This window comes from Hyperolius riggenbachi, chromosome 2 (genome assembly GCF_040937935.1).
Source record: "Hyperolius riggenbachi isolate aHypRig1 chromosome 2, aHypRig1.pri, whole genome shotgun sequence".
Classification (NCBI taxonomy): domain Eukaryota; kingdom Metazoa; phylum Chordata; class Amphibia; order Anura; family Hyperoliidae; genus Hyperolius; species Hyperolius riggenbachi.
Genome location: NC_090647.1, coordinates 186,244,950 through 186,267,606, shown reverse-complemented (window position 1 = coordinate 186,267,606; position 22,657 = coordinate 186,244,950). Strand labels below are relative to the sequence as shown.

Sequence of the window (22,657 nt, the reverse complement as noted above, 5' to 3'; positions counted from 1 at the left end):
CGCTTTGCTCTCTCTCCTTCAGGGCTATCTTGCCCTGCGTTTCTTCCCTTCGTACAATTCCTGTCTGGCGTCTGTGGCAGGGCAGAGGATCTGTTCCTCTGCACTCCACAGCTCCACCTGCCGACAGGAATTTCCCTCTACAGATGCATTGCACCTTTTGCTGGGTTCCCTCAAATTATACGCTTGTGGAGGATTTCCGCAGTGTCAGCGCACGTCTTGTGCGCTGATCACGGAGAGAATTCCACAATCGTTACAGTAGCATTTGATTTCTTAACAGTAATGGATGGAAAGAGTACATCTATGGTTTAACATTGATTACAACTTCACTTGTCTTAACTTTAAACATAAATGCCTCAATAATTCACAAAGCAATGTTACTTCCTTTGTCACTTGATCTAACATTTGCTTTTATAGGTTGATTTAGGACACTTCGTAAAGTTATCACTAACCCTGGTTTCCAGTTTGCTGCTTTAAAATCTTTGCCAACTAATTCCAGAATAACCTCCACATTTCTTTTCAAATCCGAAGAGGGCATAAATGAAGACTTATCCACAACTTGTCTAGATCATGGTCTCACCTTCATTATCAATTTCATGGTACCATTATTTGCATCCGCTAATAGTCCAGATTTACCAATCCCTGTCGTTCATGGAGATTCAAAAGCAGAGGTGCCCACACTTTTTCGGCTTGTGAGCTACTTTGAAAAATTAGCAAGTCAAAATGATCTACCCATGTACAATTTTAGGAGCACAATTGTATATACAGAATGGAAAATGTAGTGGAGTAGGGATCTACCATGAGGTCCTTCGCGATCTACCAGTAGATTGCGAGCTACCTACTGGGCGCCCCTGTTCAAAAGCAACTGTATCTGATAATCATCATCACCGCCTCGCCTGGTTTATTAACAAACATTTGTTTCAAAATCACTTCTATAAGAAAAAGCTCAACATCTTTGGAAACACCAACTTCTTGCTCATAGCACATTGGTGAGAAGGATACACCTCAATTTAATAAAGTGCATGATGAGGTCCCAACTCAAAATCATTCAAATTGATAAAGCTGATGTCAACACCTGGAATGTAACCAAGGTGTTTCGAATCTCAGATTATGCTGATGTTTCGATGGTAGAATTCTCTTTCTTAGACTTCAAGGTAATACTTTACTTTCAAGGTATGAATCCAAAGTGGACATACTTTTGTGCCTCAAGTATTTTAAGTCTTTTCTGTGCTTTCTGAACAGCTTTTAAATCTTAGATTCATGTTCATCTACACTCAAATTTATCTTTGATTTTGAAGACTGCCTGGATGTCTGCTTTCTTCAAAAATGTACAAGAAGCCTAGTGTGGAGGCTATGGAATTCCTACAAGTATACTGCCTAGGTCAGTATAGCAGCTGATGGCATCCATTTATCAGTTGACAGCAAAGACATTTTATTTTCTTCTACCCATCTTCTCTACCAGCTTTTTGCTCTTGAAGTGAACCATCTATTTGTTTATATAGTCAAGAGGCCAAGCTCGTGACCAATACCATTGGATATAGTTGCGTGTATGTATATGAATCCAGATTTAGCATGTGAATGTGAGAAGAATGTGTGGTGGGATGTCTACTATGAGCAATGGGGCACATAGTTTTTAAATGCTTTCAAACTTAACACATTTGTACTTTTAGGTTGAGTATTTATTTCATTTTAGTATTAACCTATCCCTAAGTTTGCACTTGGGTTGTGGGGGAATTTGGTTTGATGACTTTTGAATGATCTAGCAGGCTCCATGTGCAAACAGTTAGTATTTTGTTAATAGAATTCTATTTCATATTTATTATTTTAATACCTTTAAAGCTCAAGTCCATGCAGAAGTGAAAAATAAACTATGATAGGTGAATCTGTTGTCAACACTGTCCGTTCTAAATAATGATTTGATTGAGGTTCTCAAGGTCTGGGACTCCAAGTTCCTAACACTAGTAACAAATGGCTGTGGAATTGACTACAGTTTTCAGAAACTTGCTGTTATTACCAGGGCTGCGGAGTCGGGACAAAAATCCACTGACTCAGACTCCTCTGTTTAGGATTCCACCGACTCCCGACTCTGACTCCTCTAATTTGCATATTACAATCTTGTTGAATGAAAGTATGTAACATGAAATTTTTCTATAAACTGCCAACGCTTAGGAATTTTAAGAGACAACTGAAGTGAGAAGGATATGTAGACTGCCATATTTATTCCCTTTAGTCATAGACTAAAACTAGTCCTTGGTAAGAGTACTTGTAAAAGGTACAAACCGGAACAAAGAACATCTATCAGACCCTAAGCAATGTAACTGTGGGTACATGTAAGATTTATGTGCAGGTACTCTGCAGGGGAATGAGGAGATTCTTCCTCTATCATACATTCTTCATGCACAATCTGAACCAGGTGTATGGTTGATAGACAACACCTCTGTGTTCAATGTGCACAACATTCTCAGTGGATTCCCTGCAGATTTGTGGGGAGTGCATATGTAGAGTATAGTACTACTGTGTAAAAAGTAAACCTGAGACCGATGAAATTAAAGTTTTATATATATACCTGGGGCTTCCTCCAGCCCCCTTTAGGCTAATCAGTCCCTCGCTGTCCTCCTCCGCCACCTGGATCTTCTTCTATGAATCCAGGTACTTGAGCCAGTCTGGCGTAGTGCGCATGCACACACTCCGCCGCCGCCAGCGTACTACACCTGCACAGCACTATTGCGCAGGTGCAGAATGCTCCTGGCTGTAGGAGCAGCACGTGGCCGGACTGCGCTGACTGGCTTAATTACCGGGACTCATAGCAGACGATCCAGGTGGCGGAGGAGGACAGTGAGGGACTGATTGGCCTGAAGGGGGTTGGAGGAAGCCCCAGGTATGTATAAAAAAAAAACCTTTTCTTTTCACCCGTCTCAGGTACCCTTTAATTCGTAGTTACCAAACCAAATTTTACAGGGAACCTTAACTGTGTAAAGGAAAAAAAGTTTCACTTACCTGGGGCTTTCCCAAGCCCCCTGCAGCCGTCCTGTGCCCTCGCAGCTCCTCAAGTGTCATCCGGTCCCCCGCTGTGGCTTAGTTTCATTTTCGGCCAACTGCCAACAGTCGGCTCTCGGCAACGCGTCCATTTCTTCGCCTTCCCCGCTGTGAAGTGCATCATGCAAGCGTACTTCGCCTGCACATGACGCGCTTCACAGCGGGGAAGGCGAAGAATAGGACGCGTTGCCGGGAGCCGACTAGTAGTCGGCCAAAAACGAAACTAAGCCACAGGGGGGACCGGAGGACAATTGAGGAGCGGCGAGGGCACAGGACGGCTGCAGGGGGCTTGGGAAAGCCCCAGGTAAGTGAAACTTTTTTTCCTTTACACAGTTAAGGTTCCCTTTAATAACATATCCAATTATTTGATTTGATGAGCAAAGAGAGTGCATACATTTGCATAAATCAGCATCAGCGCAGAATTATTTCCATCTCATTGACCATCTCTATTAGTGACACGGCTACACAGCAGGCTTTATTCTTTCAGCATAGATGTTATTTAGTATATATAAGAGATTTGTTGTGTGTACACATCATATATACTGTACAGTCACAATCAGATACGTATATCTGACTTTAAATATATGGGGACTGCTTTACTGAAGCAGCACAAGTAACTAATTTTGATTGGTTTATTTCATTTGTGTGGACTAAGCACAGCTATTACTGTATATATAAATTATTTATGATGACTATTATCTGAGAAATAGAACATCATATTTTCTATTTTAATTACAGTTTAAATTAATTAGGAGTCGGAGCATTTTTTCCCGACTGACTCCAGGCACCCAAAATTGCTCCGACTCCATGACTCCGACTCCACAGCCCTGGTTATTACATTGCAAAGCATGATGGGAGCTGGGTATCTGTAGAACAGCGAGATGTTCCTTACAAGTCAGAGAGCAGCCACTCCACCCAGAGACCAGTATTGTGACTCACATGGTTCAAAAGACTGAAAACCTATGCAAATTCTAAGGAACAGCTGTAGGGCTACATATTCAAGAGCTCACAGCCACTAAAATCCTGGTGTAAACAACGCCTGCACTTATATTATTTCGGGTGATTAAGTAATCTTAAAAGAAAAAAAAATGTGAAAATCGGTTCTAGAGTCTATGGGAGATAATGGCTGTCTAATACAATCGTCTTGTCAAGTTGTCACACTGTACTAAGAGAGTTAAGCAATCTGACCATTCAGAAAATTTCACTTGACATTTATCTGCATTCACGTCTAACCTGGAGAAAAGGGGGAAGGAGCAATTGCACATAGTGGCCCATATGCAATTCACTTTTTCACCTGAGTTTTCTCCTAGGTGATATTTTTAAACTGCTCAATAAAATGCATTTTAAGCCCCCAGAAGGCAAGAATATGCTCAAAATAATTTTAATAGTACTTTTTCAGCAAATTGTTGGTACTTTTTTAGTTGAAAAGTACTGGAAAGTTATTTAAAATCAAAGATGAAAAATTATCTCCTGGGAGAAAACTCAGGTGAAAAGGAGAATTGCATATGGCCCAGTATACTACTAAATGTCTTCATTGCGGCACAAGCATACCAGTGAATGTCTTCCTTGTGGCACGTAGATTGGAAGAATTGTGTCCTGAGAAATTAGATCCCTTCACTCTGGTTTCTTTTATTGTTGGCCAACATGAATATCTGGGAAATTTAATAATAATAATTTTAGAAAATGGTGGCTCATCTGTGTCAATTGTTCTAAATGGCCAAAAAATAGAATGTCGAGGACAGACTCAAATCTTTCTCTCTTCTATTGCCCAGTTTCTGACTTTTGGTGGGAAACTTTCTCTGGTCAGGTTTAGCGTCAATATTCTACCCATTCTGTTATAATGGATTAAATGATGCTCTGTGGAATATTCTAAATTTGGGATTTAAAAAGAAAATAAAATAACCCAACCCTGATCTATACATCTCCAAAACCTCATGTATAACATACAGAACATGAAGTGCTCATTGTTGCCTTAATGGAACTGTAAATTTGAGATTTTTTTTTAATAATCCAACCCTGACCTATACTTTTCTAGGACTTTGTCTCTGGAGTGTCCCTTTGTCTTCATGTTACTCTGTTGCATAAAATCCAAATGAAAATCAATTTTAGCTCTAGACTTGAATGCATCACAAACAAGACAAACACTGAAATAGATGAATACTTTTGCTATGTACTATACTATCAAATGCTCAGCTTGCATTCCTCAGGGTTACTTCACGGTCACTTAAAACAAAACATCTACCAAAAAGACCTGTAAAATACAAGTTTATGTTGGCTAGTTCTCAAAATATCTTGAAGGGTGTGCATGGTGTGGTGCACGAATCTCTTTCAGTTGCATCCAAGTTGAAAAAATGTGCATTACACCTTCAATCATTTAGGCATAAATAATACAAATTCCTGCTGCAATATTCAAAGTAGAGCTATAGTCAAAAATGTTTCTCTGCTTTAAAAGATAAGCCATGTCATAAAAACCTAAAATGGACAGACATTTAAAAAAGTTTCTGAAAGGGTTGATAGACAGCGTTTAACTTTGCTTATTAATCACTTTGCTTATTAAGCTTATTAATTACATGCTACTTATCACTGCAGCAGAAGCATCCCGGATCATGTTTTGAACAACAATTAATACATCTGAACAAACACAACAAAGTTTTTTTTGCTGTAGGATTTGGTGACTGTGGGGAGCTCTCAGAATGCTATACTTTGAAAAGGGAGTTTGTGATTTTTTTACACAGATTAAATTACTGTGAGTCAAATGCAAATAGGTTAGTGTAGGAAAACAAGTTCTTATTGTATGTTTTGACAGATTATAATTCCACTTCAAACTATTTTTTTTTTTGTATCGCCTCCAAAATAGTGCCCATGTTTGTCTGGTGTAGATGAACATTAATGACGTCTCAATGAGCTGCAAGGAAAAAATGCTGTCACCAGCTTTATAGTAGAGTATACCCTATATAGCTTATTGAGTAAAGTAATAAATGAGAGATGACAGAAAAATTTCCCTAAACAAGAGGAAGCAAAAATAATTCCTACAAACCACATAGAATAGAAGGACTTGGCAGAATGGGATGAGGCTCAACAACTGTAGACATCGATGAAACATGACATTTTTCCTCTGAATGCAAAGTACTCATGTACTGGTGTGCAATCCTCCCTCACATCAGACAAATAGGACCCACCGAAAAAACGTCTCCCATTACTAAGGCTAGGGACCCACTACGAGAGCTTTGCAGAAAATGGCAAAGCGCCAATGATTTTGCAAGTTGTGAAAGTGCTGCAATTTCACTACGATTACTGGAGTGTTCTCAATTTGGCTCTGCAGCCACTGATGCAATTGCTCCCAAAATGCAGAATACATGCAGTGATTTGCAATTGCAATTTTGCGAGTGTGACCACCCCATAGGGTTCCACTGGTGTAGCACTTTGCAGATCACCAGCAATAGGCAAGGGCTGCAAAATGGCTCATGAGGTTGTGTGGACAGACTGGAATGAAATATTACTTACAATAGACTAGTGAACCTTGTAACCTATAGACATGTTGGCTTCCGCGCCATCATTGGGTGTGTGCATGGGGTGGGAGGAACGAAGAGAAGAATCGACAACGCACAATGGTATGTGGATCCAGCATGAAGATACCTCTGTGCTTACCTTAGGGAGCTTTGCCTCGGGTCAGGTATACTTTTAAAAACGGATTACCTAGTAAGTTCATCACAGGACCTACACAGCTGTACATTCAAAAAATTAGTTTCTGCAGTTTGCCACCTTCCATTTTTTTCCTTTGGTTCTGGTGCAAGGGGTACTTTATTTGCATGGTAGATATTCAAAAAGACCTCAGCTGTTGGATTAGCATAGCACTTCCTCTCCCTGTGGCTGACTGGACTATTTGGCAGTCCTCGTACTATCCTGCAGGGCTTGCCCAGAGAGGACTTATTTATAGTACGATAGGATGATTTACTTCTGCTAAATGAAGTAATGTTATCTACTCTGCCTTGCTTGGGAGAGATCAGATGCTTTCATACCTGGGGACACTGAAGATATATATTCTTAGCTACCACACTCACAAAAAGGTTCTAAAACTTGTAAAGACACTTTACTCTATACAAAATCTGTCAGTCGAACTGGAATATTATTATAAGTGATATATAAATCCTGCAATGGGTTAATCAATGCTTGCAGCTATTATATGCAGGACACCGTAGGTCATATCGCACAAAGAGATAGTGAAAGATATGTGAATCAGAGGTAGCAGCAGCATGTGGCAGATCCAGCAAGACTCCAAGAAAGCATAACTTTAATACAGTAATAGTTCACCCTCCGAAATTTTGTCAGAGGAGCCTGCCATTGGATCGCCACACAAAACTACACTGCATATAACCCTGAGGCAGAGTGCACCAACAGGATCATATACATACGCCTGTCCCCGTTCAGTGATGTACTCCCTGTTACACAGGAAATACGTCACCGGGATTCCCGTTGCACCATGCTTTGTTGTTTACACTTATTGTGTCGCCATAGACTTGCATTACTGCATAATCTGCGTGGTAGGAAAGGATTATACGGTAACGCCCAGATGACTTTTCAGCAGGTATGCAGCGATTTAACTATTTCCATCACAGTGCAAGTATGAGGGTCTCCATAGACTTTCATTGACTTAGTGGCCCCTTGCGGTAAAATTACTAACCGCAGCCCCATAGTGTTAAAGGGCCTTCATCTTCCAGAGAAGTTCCCTTTGGAAGTCAGTCATGTGACCCGGAAATCCCTCCATTGAGCATGCTACTGGCAGCAGAGTATGTGCTCCCCAGCTAAGGAGAAGCTATTACTGTCTTGCTCTACTTCCTGTGACTAACAGATTCATTCTTCATGGTCAACATTGCAGCTACAGTAGATTCTGATCATTATGAGAATGAGCTGTAGCTGCAGTATAGGCCACAAAGAGTTAATTTTTTACCAGCAGAGGGGCAGAGACAGGAGAGCTGTGCTGTAAAGAAGCCTCCGATGAGCTCCTCTCTATAGGACTCCATAAATGATATTGGGATGGCATATACAACCCATTTATGGGTCTTAGCAGACAAAAAGGAAAAAAAAAGTAAATAACCCAGTCCTGGTTTGGTGGCTATCTAATGATATCCCCACTAGAGACTTGTTGATGCAGGATATGGTAGAAAACCTGACATACCTGAGTGAGGTACATAATATTCAAAAACATACCGCATTTATACATACTAAATACTTGCCTACTGTCGGCATACGGTACTTTCAACATCCCACATTTACAATTAAAAATATTTCCCCACCAACCTATAAAAGATAAAAACTGAAACAAACAAACACAAAATGTCATGCAGAGAAACACAGCTTACCCTCTGTGCTGCCTCAGCAGCTGCGGCAGCCATTGCTGCTGCTTTGGCCTTCTCAGCTTCATCGTAAGTTGGAAGAGTGGTGGCTACGCTATAGGGAGGCGGTACAGGGTAGAATTCATTATGCGTTTCTGTGAGGAACAGAAAAGAAAAACTATGAAATTGCATCAAAAGAAACAAAACATAAAAATACATACATAAATGTAACATAATGAAGCACACCGGAATGGGTGGATATTTTCTGGCTAGGTAGCAATAGGACTGATACACTACTATATAAAAAAGCTGGAAGTTTTGATAGTGGCAGGCGACAATAAAACAGGAATGCGACAATTGGGGTGCTTGCAGTCACTCCAAATGGCAACTATATTTTGGTTCGCTTTTGGTCACTTTAAAGGACCACAAGCCCACAAAATTTTAAATACACACATATAATGTAAAACACTAAACTATATGGCATTCTAGTGATGTGCCAGGCTTTTCTGGGAGCTGGTCCAAACAGTTGGCTTTCTCCTCGGGTCGGCACAGGATCACCAGTGGCTGTAAATAAGCCGAAGTCTGTCTAAATGGGCGCATGTGAACATGCAACCATCTTATTCCCTCTGGCAGCACTGGCAACAGCTGGAGGGGAATCTGACTAAAGTAATCAGCAAGTGGTCAATTAGCCACTCCGTTACTTTGGCAACCAACAGGCTGCTAGGACTTTTAGTCCCAACTAATTGTCCCTCCCCCAATAAAGCTCAGATTCTGTCCTGTGTCTCTTTGCCAGAGATAGTGGTTAGTTGCTTGAGTGCTAATCTGTTGGGTGTGATTTTGGACTACTCTTGTGCAATAACCTTGCCTGACCTTTGATCTCACTTTGGATTGCTGCCTGTATTGACCATGCTCCTTGGATTGATGGTCATCTGAGCTTCTGCGTTTGACATTTGGCCTCGTCTCTATACTGTCTGTTTGGCTCTCAGGTGTTTCATCAGTTTACTCGGCCTCAGGTGCTATACTTTGCACAATTAAGTGGGACAACCAGAGTTGGATAGACATGATCAGTCTCTCGTTCACGCAGGGCCTTGTCTATAGGTGAAGCTTGCTTAAAGAGATTGAAGTAGAGGATCTGAAAATAAGCTGTTGATGACCTAGGATATGTTCATTTGTTCCAGAGGAAAGTGCATTATAGGTAGTAAAATTAAAAAAAAGTAAAGAAAAAATAATTCGGACAAATTTGATTAATTGTGGGGTGGTTTATCTTCTCACAAGGGATTCTCAGAGTTTTTTTTGTTTTCAAAAACACTTCTACAACTCAGTACAACTGCCAAAATAGTGTGAAACTGAGTAGTCAGACTGGACAGCATTATTGTACAGAACTTTTCAAGGGAGGGGTTTTGTAAAGAAAAAAGAAAAATCCCTCATGAGGAGATTGACTAGTCCATAGCCGTCAGTTTTTTTAGTACCTACTGTAAGTGACAGCAATAAAGGGGGGGGGGGGGTAGTACTTTTTAGTGCATTTTACCCTATGTCTTAATTGTAAACAAACATTTTTTGTTTAATCAATTAAGGAAACATTTTTAGACACAACGTACCCTCTGATTATTTCTCCACATAAAGTCACCTCCTTTATTTAAAAATGGTATGAAACTCAGAATTTTTTATTTGCTCTAATTGATTATTTACAGCATAAAATCTACTAGCACGAAAACATTTGGTAGCAGAACAGCATTCAAGCAGTTAAACACAGCACTTGCTTCTTCAGTGGAAAGCTTGTTGCCGCATCTGAAGAGGTGATAACATTAGCTTTTGTTTATATTCCTTTGTCTGCTACAATTAGTAAACATTAGCAAAGTGTTGAAACTGAGATCTCTCTGCTTCTAGTATGTGTGCAGCTGAGAAGTGACCACTAGATAGATTGTAATATATAAATAAAGCAGTTATGCAAGAAAATGCAATGGCAGCTTTCAGAGCAGATAAACTGTATTTTGGGACCTTGTAATTTGTAAACAGACAATACTACTTGTGCACAAAAGCAATTACGGTAACTATATGGGTAATAAAAGGAGGAGCGGGGAGGGGGGAGGAGTAGTATAAGATACCTTACCTACGTGTTGGAGGAATTGAGAAAGGGGGCTTAATGAAGAAAACTGTTACCCACTTTCTGTAGTTATGGAACAGTGCAGAAAGAGAAGGGATTAACCTAACTGTTGCAAGTTATTACACAGAGAAGAATACATTGTGTAGCAAATAAAAGCAAACAGCTGTTACTTTCTGGATAGCCCTCACAATTTACTTTGTTATTTTACAATATGTTAGTGTTTCCACTCATTACTGTGAGGTAGTTTCACTCATTAAAATGTTAAATTAAAATGAAATCCTATTGCCAAGCACATAAACAATGCAGGTAGTCTTCTGAAATTGGAATGTCTGGTTTACAAAAAGCCCATTATCAAACTTTCCAACAGGAGGCCAAAACAGTGGAAAGAAAAGTCTGTTTACAAATTAATGGGAATAATCTTCACAAAGGCTAGCCTAGTTTAAATGCTGCAGAACAACCCATTTCCCAGTACGCACGCCTTGCCCATTATGCAGGAGTACGCAGTCTGTCAGAACAATCAGAGTCCTCAGAGCGGCATGGTTCACCCACTATCTCACATGCTACAGTTTTAATATCTGCAGAGACATGGCTGGAAATAGACATCTTTTTAGACCTTCTCCTTTCTGACATAAACCTTATGGATAGGTGTAAAGTCTCTTTTCCACTAGCAATCACCTAGTGCAAAAATCGCAATACGCAAGCGATTGCAATTTTTCATCAATTTTGTATATGCAACTGTGATTTTGCATTAATCTTTTTAACATTGAAACACAATCGCAGGTAGAATTGCTCCAAAAAGCGATTGCACTTTACAGAAAATCAAAAAATGGAAAATACTTTTCACGATTCCTATTTTAAAGTAGCGACCCCAGCAATTTAAAAATCGCTAACGTTTTGCTATTGGAAGCAACTCGCTCTCCGTGGAAAAGGTCCCTAAGGCCTGGTAACTGGATTTCACAATGCCAGGTCAGCTGCAGAAATGGTCAGCACTACTAAAGGGGCAAAATTCCTAAACAACAGACATTGCAACATCGACGATCTCCTGGCATGAGATTGTGTGGTGGCAAATAGAAAAAATCAATTCAAAAGACCAAAAAAAAAAAAAAAAAAAAAAGGAGATAAACCATTCATTATTTAACACTTTATCTTGCATTTTTCTCCCTCACTTAAGCAATTTCCACTTTACTGCAAGAAAATGCACTGTACTTTGCCAGTAATCCACAAACAGCAGTACCTATAAATAACTGGTTAAGAGAGTTGATAAATGTAATGGATGAATGTTCTGAAAGTGGTGGCCATTCATTTTTGCAGTGTTTCTACTTTCTAAATAACCTACAGTGCTACCAACGGGAAACCTGAAGCGAGAGGCATATGGTGGCTGCCACATGTTTTTCCTTTTACACAATGTAAGTTGCCTGGCAGTTCTGCACATTCCTGAAACCAGCATTTGGATGATCTAGTCAGACTTCAGTCAGAGCACCCAATCTGCATGATTGTTCAGGGTCTAGGGCTAAAAGAATTAGAGGTAGAGGATTAAAAAGAGAACCAGGCAACTTGCATTGTTAGGCACATACAGGGGAGGGTTTGCGCGAGAATGATCCCGGGTAGTGCATAGAAAAATATTGGTAAACTAAATAACCAATATTTAGCAAGAAGTAAACTCATGCAACGGCACAGGAATACATATTGTACTCTAGTAAATGATTAAAAAAAAAAAAATAGAGGAGAAATTCCATTAAAAGGGAACCTGAATTTAGAGGAATAGGGAGGCTACCATCTTAATGTCACAGTCACAGTTGCCTGGTTGTCATGCTAAGCTTTAGGCTTTAGTCAATTTTGAGCAGGGCTCAACAGCCCTGACTTTCAGACATACACCTGTAATAAAGCATGCAGCCACTGAAGCATCTGATCTGCATGCTCATTTCGGGCCACTGCCTTACCTGTAAAGTATTAGAGGCAGACATCCGCACAGAGGTCAGGCAACCAGCATTGTTTAGAGAACAAAAAATGGCTGCCTACTAAGGGGTTCTCCCACTTCAGGCTACCTTAAAAAAAAAATCCATCTACAATGTATTTATGGCTCTAACCAACACCTATTAAGAGGTCAAGCAATACACAGTGCATATAAAATAATGGTGTGTACAAACCCTTGTATTGATGGTGACACCTCACCTTTCTTATTGGACGATAGTACACTGATTGTATTTGTGGGCTGAATTGTATGGTATGATTGACATTTGTAATCAGTGCTCATTAAAAGTGGTGTTTTATGACTTTGTATATTGTAACCTCCATAAAAATGCTCAATACATGGCTGTTTATCACAGTCTTATACTCTCCATTTTCTTTTATGGAAGAAGTAAAATCTACCTGTGCCTGTGGCAGCATCGGTAACAATGCTGCTGTAAGGTGGTGGAGACGCTTCCGCTAGAGAACTTCCTGTTGTCTGAGCGGCCTGAGAAACTTGTGAGGAAGTGGATGGTTGTTCTGCAGTTGGAGATTCCGAAGAGTCATCTTCATTCTCAAGCTAATTAGAGAGGGGGAAAAAAACAGATAAAATTATCTCTAAAAATGCTGAAATGACTTTTATGAAAAATATAGATTCTATATGGATATTTTATTTTTTTTATTCAAATTGCACCAGAAGCTTCCACAGTGGTGTACAAAGCAAGAAACAAATACGTTCATAATATTGAGGCAAACAATATTTAACAAAACATAATGAAATTACAAGAGACAAAGGAAAAAAAGAATTCTTTCCTTGAGAACTTACAATCAAAATGGGTAGAGTGGAAGCAAGAAGATGTGCACACACACAGCTGTGTCAATCTGCAAGAATCAAGGACAGTACACACACTAGAGTGTTATCAGACAAGGCCAGTAAGGACCACCCCTGCTGAGAATCTAGTGTGTGTACAGCCACCCCAATGCATTGCTGAGAGATCCGGTGTGTCTGATAATCTCTGCGGAGTTGCAATATTCTCCTCTTTATCCCTCCTGATGGAAGCCGATCTGTGATGCACCGCACTGTCATCCTTCATCCTAACTCCAAAGCAACAGAGCTGTCTATATGGCACTCAGCCCCAAACTGTATTAATAGATTGGTCAGAGGCTAGAGCAGGCATGTCAAACTGGTCCTTCGAGGGCCGAGGTTCTCACACATTTTTGACACAGCTCAAATTAAATTGATGGGTCTGAATCAGGAAAGGTGTGGTCCATCAGGAAGAACACATTCCTTTCTTTCTCAGTCCATCCTAAACACTGGCATGGATCTGACTCTCCAGGCCTGGAGTTCAGCACCTGTGGGCTAGAGAGACCTAAAGGTTTTAAGGGTTAATGAGCTATGAATGTGTTCAGAGGTGAGAATTGGGGTAAGCATTATTTGTCTACAGGGAAGGGGGCTACTCCTGTGTTCTCTTGTCCATATGGAAGTCTTAAAGAGACCGCACTGTGCCGCATTTTAATTTTCCCGGCGTAGGCATGCACCGCAATGCATGCCAGCAGATAGTAGTCCGTGGATGCAAGTACACCACAATTCCTTCCAGTTATGTCTACATCTAGTCAGACTTATCTCCCTGGAAGCTGAAAGCCTTAGGGCCCTTCTTCATTATATCAGCTGCAGTCAGTTATAACTGAAAGGACAACTGATGTGCAAGGCGATATATTATACTGGAGGACGGAGAACTCCATTGATCAGAGTGGACAAGCAGGACGTGGGAGAAGAGAAAGAGATTGATTAGCAGACTATATGGGTGGTAAGTATTATTATGTATTGGATTTATATAGCGTTCACATATAATGCAGTGCTGTAAAATAAATAAGGTTACCAGCTATGATAATGGGGTGACAGACAGCACAATACAGGTAATAAGCAGTAAGACACACAATATAAGATAATACACTGAAGTAGCAGTCCAAGTAATTTAAGTTCAGGTTATTCGGTAAGCAGAATGCACAATTAGGTAGGATACACAAGGAGGGGGTCCTGCCAAAGGCTTGCAACCTACATTTTGACTTATTTTTTACTTTTATTTCATATTTGCTTTAAGCATGATTTTTTGCCGTCCTTTGTCTTACTTTTATAATTTTTACAGATTGGTTTTGCTAAGCTGCAGTCGTGAATGGCATAAGCTGTGTTTACTACCTATATTGTGCGGAGCAGCCCGAATTCTGCCGTGGTGTCAGCCCATCACTGGTGACTTCTAACCCTTTGGAGCTTACAAGTAATGCAGCAGTAAACATTAGATGTGAAGGACAATTCTTGAGAGCCAAACTAGAAAACCCGCAATGTCACACTGGTAGGGTATATGTTAAAAAAAAGGCAACATACTTTCCCCATAGCAAATGTGTGGCAGGTAATCACACTTTCTCCTTCACACCTGTGACACGTCCCAAAGCGGTGTACACACAACTGACTGGAATAAGGGATTGTGATTGCTAGCTGTGAGTGCAGTGTCTGTACAGATGCCTACTACTAAATGTTCATGTCCAACTGCAAGCAACAATCGATCAGAGAGGACATTTCGGCCGGATGTTTTGTCCCCAGGTGCTGCACAGATCCTTCTGCCTCTTTTCACTCTCCCCCCTCCATTGAAAAATACATTCAGCTTGGCCAAGCATGTGCATGTATTTTAACAGCCTGGCTGCACACTGTCAGCCAAAGAGATTGCACCCCACTTCTCTCTGCCTCTTACCTCAGTCCTCATAGTAACACATTCCTTGCTAAACCTAAATCCCAGAACATCATATTTCCTCCTTCTCTATATCTCCTGTATTATAAAGTATTCCCTCTACATCCCTCATGCTTCACCTTTCTCCGCTCTCCACACCTCATATCTCTCTCTGACTTCTTTCACCTCCCTAACTCATACTACAATCGTAATTTCTTGTCATTCCCCTCTAGGTTCACATTCTGTGACTGAGGAACACCGGCCGGGGCCCACTACAGTGCAGTAAGGGCCAGTTCACACGGGCGACTGACCGCGGCTCATTTCGCCCATGCCAAACGTTTTTCTGCTACCGTGCAGAAAAGTGTTTCCCAATGGTTAGTCATGTTTAGAGCCTCTAGGGGGGATATGATACTGCAAACACAGCCAATGCTAGAAGCTACATCTTGGAAAACTCAATTAACCAACGGCAAACGTATGAATGCTCCCATTAACCATAATGGATGCGGCTGATCATAATGTAGATGCGGTTGATCCCGATAGTAAACAGCTAGGACAGCCAGCAGCAGTCGCATGTGTGCACTGGCTACAGCAGTGTCAAGTCACAACTGAAGGAAAAATGCAGCCAGTGGAGTCAGAAGACACAGTCTTAATCAACTCTCTTTTGGTAGATTGGAAGTAGATTAAGAGCACAACAGCAAGTTGGTTGTAATTTTAAAATAAAATAAAGATTAAAAAAAACTCCATTTCCCTCTCACTACAAATTTCTTTAGTACTAAAAAACCCCAGAGAAAGAACAGAGTCTAGTTATCTGGAGATTTTGCTCATGGATTTTGAGAGATTTCTTAGGACACCAGCAAAGCAACACTTTGTTTTCTACACCAAAGATTATAGATTATAAAACACAAAAGGAACTGTAAAATGTCTCATATTTCAGGTCTTAGTAAGGATGTATCTTCAGGGATAAACATAATACAATGTGCAATAAAACTGAGACTTCTAGTTCACAGACTAGTGTGAAAAAAGTCAGTGTTTGGCAACAAACATTAATCTTGCAGTTTTAACATTTTTGTGTTAACTTTTGTTATCATGACAACATTGCAAGAGGAAGCTTGACAAACTAGTTCTCTGAAGTATCTGTGCTGTATGGTTATCTTGCTTCCTCTCACATCTCTGAAAAAAAGAAGATAAAACACTGATGTTTACAGGTCTACTAAACTGGGAAATATTTTGCATTTCTGAACGGAAAAGACCATCAAAGTGTGAAACTGTCATCAGTATGGCATACTGGAAACCAGTCTAGGTGTGTAGGAGTGTGCACAGCGCACACAAGGCAGTGTAACATTATTTTCTCTAGCTTACAAGTAGGCCTAGTCCACACTAGATACGGAAACGTATCCGTGGCTGCGTTTTTCAGCCCTGATGAAAAACGGAGTCCCGGATACTAATGTTAAAAATAGCAGCCATCCTCACCCAAGAAAAAAAACGGATCCGTCTGCGTTTGCGGGGACCCGTTCTCAAAACCTGAACGGAAGGTCCGGATCTGTTGCATTTTCACGGACCACGGATACACGGATGGGTAGTGAAAAGCAATGAGAAAATGCATCTCCAGCTCCACAGGCAAAATAGCAACAAAAACTGATGAGAAAACGGATAGCCTGACATTTATTATTGGCCCAAAAAATCCTCCCACTCCTTCCTAATGATAGAGACGTTTTCTGTCCGTGAAAAACTGAATGAACGGAAACTGATGCAAAACTGATGCACTTTGATCAGTTCGCAGTCCGGTGGTACTTCCCCTAATCTTCCCCTGATCCCGGACTGCAGTGTCCGTCCTGCAACCGTGCCTAGTGTGGACCTAGCCGTAGTGGTAGCATTATTTTTAGTTTGCTGGAGTCACATAAGCTTTTGTCAATGAACTGTGTGTAATTAATGATCTTAATGCAGTGTTTCCTCACTGTGCAATTAGTATGGAATGTACTAGAGAAACACCCATGTAACAGAGGACTATAAGCTGTATGCTGAAAGTACCCGAGCCAAGATTGCACCTTCATGACAAAGCTTGCATCCAGTGACTGTACCAACACCTGCTTGTGTATTATCATGCACTGTGCATTTTTATTAATGTAAAATAAGGAACATCCCAAAAACCTGCTAAGTCATAAAAACAAGCTATAGGAATCGTGAAAGCATATGAATGCCAAATTAACCACATGGCTACATTACAGTCATTTTGGCCAGAAATGGCACCATACCTATAAGTATAGCTCCTAAACATGCTCGACTGACATGACTTGAAACAAACAAGAGGCACTATATCCAGCTTTTGACCAGACGGTGTACCTTCCAAAAATCATTTGCCTGAAGAAGCGGGACTGTTACCCGTGAAACGCGTTGCACTTTTGGAGTTATTAATAAATGTTACTTTAAACTGCAAGTAACTTGCCCGTTGTCCGGCCATTTCTTCTAGAAGGGAGGGGAGTCCACCCACTTCCCCCTTTTTAACGATTTTAATTAATTTTACTCTACCTGGCGCCTCTGTTATCCTGCTACAAAATAATTGAAACAAACAAGGAATGCCGGGATGGCCAAGAACCAGTAATACAAATGTGTCCAAACAACGGTAAAAACAGCAACTATTGTCAACATAGACATATGTGTCCTGGTTGATTGATTTGGACAATAGTTGCCATTAGTCTTTCATATCAAACGACTGCTCCATTCAAACTACTCACGGGTGGCTAGTTAAACACTTCCACATCTTTATTCTAGCACTTCCGCTATTGATTCAATTAGCAGATCATCGTTGTTGCTCAAAAAATTCAAAAAAAAAAAAAAAAAGTACACAGGTATAATCCACCTTGTTCAGTGTATAACCACAGTACTAATTTTATTTTGCACAAATTGTTGAACTGAAACATGCTCCAACGCTGTTTATTTGTTGCAAACCTGTCAGGGATCGCTTGTTTCAGAACGATGGTGATCGAGCTTGTGTACAGAGATTAAGGATGGAGGGACTACAATAGTGCTGCATCACAGACTAGTTATAAAAAGCACCAAAGAGTAGGAGAGGGGAGGGTGGAGAACAACTCTGAAATCTGTACGAGTACTGTTATACTATGGATACCAGAAACAAAATCTGGTATCCCTGCTGCCATCATCTCATCTCCCCGTTTTCTGCTGGCAATCAATGCCACGTCATTCGGTCATGGGAGCATTGACACAGCTGAAGGGGCAAAGCAGACCAGGGACAATGGATAGGTGAAAGGACAGATGAATGAAAACTGCAACCATGCTCCTCTCTCAAACTCAGAACTTGGGAAAAAGGCCTCCAATAGTGGGGCATTATCTGCCAGTGGTCTCGTGGAGACTTACTGGGCCATATGCAATTGTAGGTGATAAGAAGTTTGCAGCATGCAAGCTTCTTATAACCTGACCATTTCATAATAGTTGTCAGCCATTACTGTGCGATGGCCATGTATAAAGGTTTTGCGCTGTGGAGCTGTCTATCAGCCCCACAGCACTGCTGACTCGCTCCCCCACTAGTTTCTGGTTTTATTTTAGTGCACCAATAGAATCCTCTTCAGGAGAAGATTATTGCTGCTCGAGACCCTGGACCAATGGGAAGCCCCAGCAGGAGGCTCAAATATGCTTTTTCCTGGGGCTCCCTGCATAGTGTAGTGCCCGGAATCCAGTGAAGCGGAGGTGCGATGGGCATTTGTGGTGGGAAGTGACAGTGTGGCGGGAGGTGATGACTGAGCCCAGAGGAGAAAGGGCCAGGGATGTCCAGCAAGGGAACGGGGGCAGTGACGTTAGTCTGGCAGTTGGGAGGACACTTCCGCAAAGATTAAAGGAGAAGCAACAACACAAAAGTAAGAAGCCACAGAAGAAGGAAGTATCAGATGAAGAAAAAAGTATTTTATTTTTATTATTACAATTTTTTCCCATGCTAAATAGTTAGGGAGTCAAAAATGACTGCCTTAACCTATTTAAAAAGACAGGCATCTGGGGGGTCTCCTCAGTAAAGGAGACTCCTAGTTAGGGCTGTGGAGTTGGAGTTGAGCTTTAGCTGGCAGCAGATGAGTCAGAGAGACTTTTCACAAGCTCTGAGCATAACTTCCTAGGCAAATAAATCACCCACGCAAGTTTTCATCCAACTGACCAGGTCTTACTAACTACTACATAAGGCAACAGCCCATCACCTGTTTTTAAAACTTAGGAACTGCATAGGGCCCACGGACGCTTAAAGGAGTCATCAGCCAAAAATAAACTCCCCCGCTCTACTTACCCGGGGCCTAGTCTCTGGGATGCCCAACGCCGCATCTCCTCTCTCAGCCACTAGCCCGAGTTCCCTTTGAGGTCGTCTCTACTGCGCCACTGTTGATCAAGCCTATATTGTCCACAGTGTACTGTGCAGGCACAGAACTACTGCGCCTGCGCAGTACACCGCAGGACAATGTGGGCTTGATTGACAGCGGCACTCACAGGTGCACTAGAGGTCGGCCTCTGCACCACTGGCGAACTGGGCCGGCAGCTGCAAGTGGAGCTGTAAGCGTGAGACATGTCTACTGCAAGAGGCTAGAGGAAGCCCTGGGTAAGTAGAGCGGGGGGGGGGGGGGGGGGCGCGGATTTATTTTTGGCTGATGACTCCTTTAAGTAATTTATTTTTTTAGACTTTTATACCATCTAGTCTAATATGATAAAGCAAGTAAGGAGCTAGAGGTGGGAGCTAGTATAGAACACAGCTACTAGTAAAGTGGACCAGCTGCTCACCATCATTAGTAAGGGTTGGTTCACACTGCCATTTTTTAAGCTGTAGTGATTTGAAAAGCTCTTGGTAATGCAATGCTATGGGGGATTTTTACAAAATAACATCTCTCCAGTGAGAACACACACTTATCATTGCATTAGCAAGAGCTTTTTAAATCACAAAAGCTTAGAAAATAGCATGCAGTGTGAACCAGTCCTAAGTGCTCATAGCTTAGGAATTACATACTACATTTATATAAAGAGTACAGTCTTACTAGACTGTCTTGTTAGACAAGTCTCAGCTCAGTACAGTAAGTGTGAACATTGGGGGTAGGAGCCTTTAAAGGGGAACTGAAGTAAGAGGTATACGGAGGCTGCCATATTTATTTCCTTTTAATCAATACCAGTTGCCTGGCAGCCCTGCTGGTCTATTTCTCTGCAGTAGTATTTGAATAACACCAGAAACCAGCATGCAGCAAGTCTTGTCAGATCTGACTTTAAAGTCAGAAACACCTGATCTGCTGCATGCTTGTTCATGGGCTATGGCTAATAGTATTAGAGGAGAGGGTCAGCAGGGCTGCCAGGCAACTGGTATTGCTTAAAAGGAAATAAACATGGCAGCCTCCATATACCTCTCTCTTCAGTTCCTCTTTAATAAGCTGCCATGAGGAAAGGAACTTATAAAAATGGATCCTCACACTTTGAAAAGCCCTGTGGAATATGTTGGTCCTTCATACATAAATAGAAAATAGCAGTGAGGTGTTTTACTTCAGCAGTAATCTCAAAATGTCAGGAATTCAGTTATCGACAAAAAGATGTGACGTGCCCGAAAGTAATTAAGATGTGACATTTAAAGCAACAAGCCTCAGAGAGGCTGATTCACTTCCTGAAGTAAGGTCATTCTTGTAGGATACACTTCCCTTGTGGGAAAAGGAAAACATACTACAAAGCTGCAGGGACTGTAATTACCAGAGAAACAGATTTTAATGAAGTGAGAGGGAAAAGAGGGTAGTATCCAGCACACAGACTTGCCATTGAAAACTGTAGTCCCAAGCCTGGAGACACAGCTCTGCTAGAAACCTTATCTTGCTGGTACACTGCTCACAGGAAATCATTATAAAAACAACCTCGTGGTTAGACGGCGCTTATGTCATATTTCCTACACTCAGCAATAACCAACATCTGGCACATACAGTAGTATAAATAATCAGAAAGGGCTTTCCAGAGACTAAAAACCACTGTGTCAGATTAAAAGCCAAAAGCACAGAAAACTTCTAGCGCTGGAAATTCCACAATTAAAGTTCTTCATAGACAAAACATTTACAAAAGCACAGCGATTAATTTTACGCCCAGCTCCTGAAAAAAAGTAATCTATTTTGGTTTAAGCCACTGTGGAAAGGGGGTCAGAATATCTTTTGGGTTTTATTGTTGTCTTGTATTCAGATCTGTGAGAATTTCAGCACCATGGTGTAGTGAACAGCGCTCTTCCTCTACAGTGCTAGAATACCAGGTTCAATTCCTGGCTTGGACACCATCTACATGGAGCTTACATCCATGTTTCTGAGGAGTTTTAAATGACCTGCCTAACCTTAAAGGACAACTGAAGTGAGAAGTACTGTATATGGAGGTTGTTATAATTTAGTTTCTTACTAGCTGATGGCCCAGCGTTGCCCCGGTATGTATTTGGATGGTGTTGGCTCCATCCACTTTTTCAAACCCTTAGGGCCCTTTTACAATTAATCAGTTGCGCTCAGTTAAAACGGAACGAAAACTGAGTTTCAAAGTAATGCCCATGTTTTCCTATTGGCACCTTTCACACTTAACATGTTTTAACTGAAATCTTCTTCCCAATGTACTGCAATGGAAAAAACGCATACTAACGCATACCAACTGATTAAGTGTAAACGGGGCCTAACACACAAATTACTCAATGACCTAGTTTGTGAGCTTTGTGGCCTTTGGCATGAATAATTTGCATTAAAATGAAACAAATCTGGCTGTGGCTCCACCCCCTTTTCTGAATTTGAACCCGTCACCCAATGACAAACTGTACCAGGTTTGAGGCTTGTGCCGTTAACAGTGCAAGAATGGCAGCAATTAAATATTCACCTTGAAGAGCAATAGGTGAATTTTGATTAGCTTTTGTAGGCTCCACTCACTTTTCTGAATATTAATTCCAGTCACCCAGTGACCAACTGTGCAAAGTTTGAGAACCCTGCCATCAACAGTGTAAGAATGGCTGCAGTTTACATTTTCCCAGTGAAATTTGTATTTGTCTCTGGCCACTGTTTGGTTATGGGGATAAAAAGTATCCTATATGTTATTCCAAGTAATGTACTATATGTGTGGCAAATTGCATTCAAATCTGTTCAGCCATTGTTGCGTGATTGCGTACCAAACATCCAAACTTTCGCATTTATAATATTCGTAAGATAAGCAACACCAGTTGCCTGGCAAACCTGCTGATCCTCTGCCACTAATACTTTTGGCCACAGCACAGACCCTGAGCAAGCATGCAGCAGATCAGGTGTTTCTGGCATTATTGTCAGATTTGACAACATTAGCTGCATGCTTGTTTCTGGTGTTAATCAGTCACTATTGCAGCCAAATAGATCAGCAGGGCTGCCAGGCAACTGGTATTGTTTAACCATCTTAGCGTTATGGACGAGCTCAGCTCGTCCATCACCGCCGATGGCTGCCGCTCAGGCCCTGCTGGGCCGATTTTGCTCAAATAAAGTGCAGCACACGCAGCCGGCACTTTGCCAGCCGCG

The 22,657-nt window shown here is 41.2% G+C and overlaps 1 protein-coding gene across 2 annotated transcripts in view; it reads right to left on the bottom strand.

Moving 5' to 3' along the window:
• Positions 1-22,657, bottom strand: part of NDFIP2 (Nedd4 family interacting protein 2) — a 165,229-nt gene that overhangs the window by 123,755 nt on the left and 18,817 nt on the right. For both annotated transcript variants that reach the window (XM_068267906.1, XM_068267905.1), the window contains exons 2-3: positions 12,841-12,997; positions 8,394-8,521 (exon numbers count right to left, since the gene is read on the bottom strand). In XM_068267906.1, the coding sequence (XP_068124007.1) occupies positions 8,394-8,521; positions 12,841-12,997 (285 nt within the window). The remainder of the gene's footprint in view (positions 1-8,393; positions 8,522-12,840; positions 12,998-22,657) is intronic.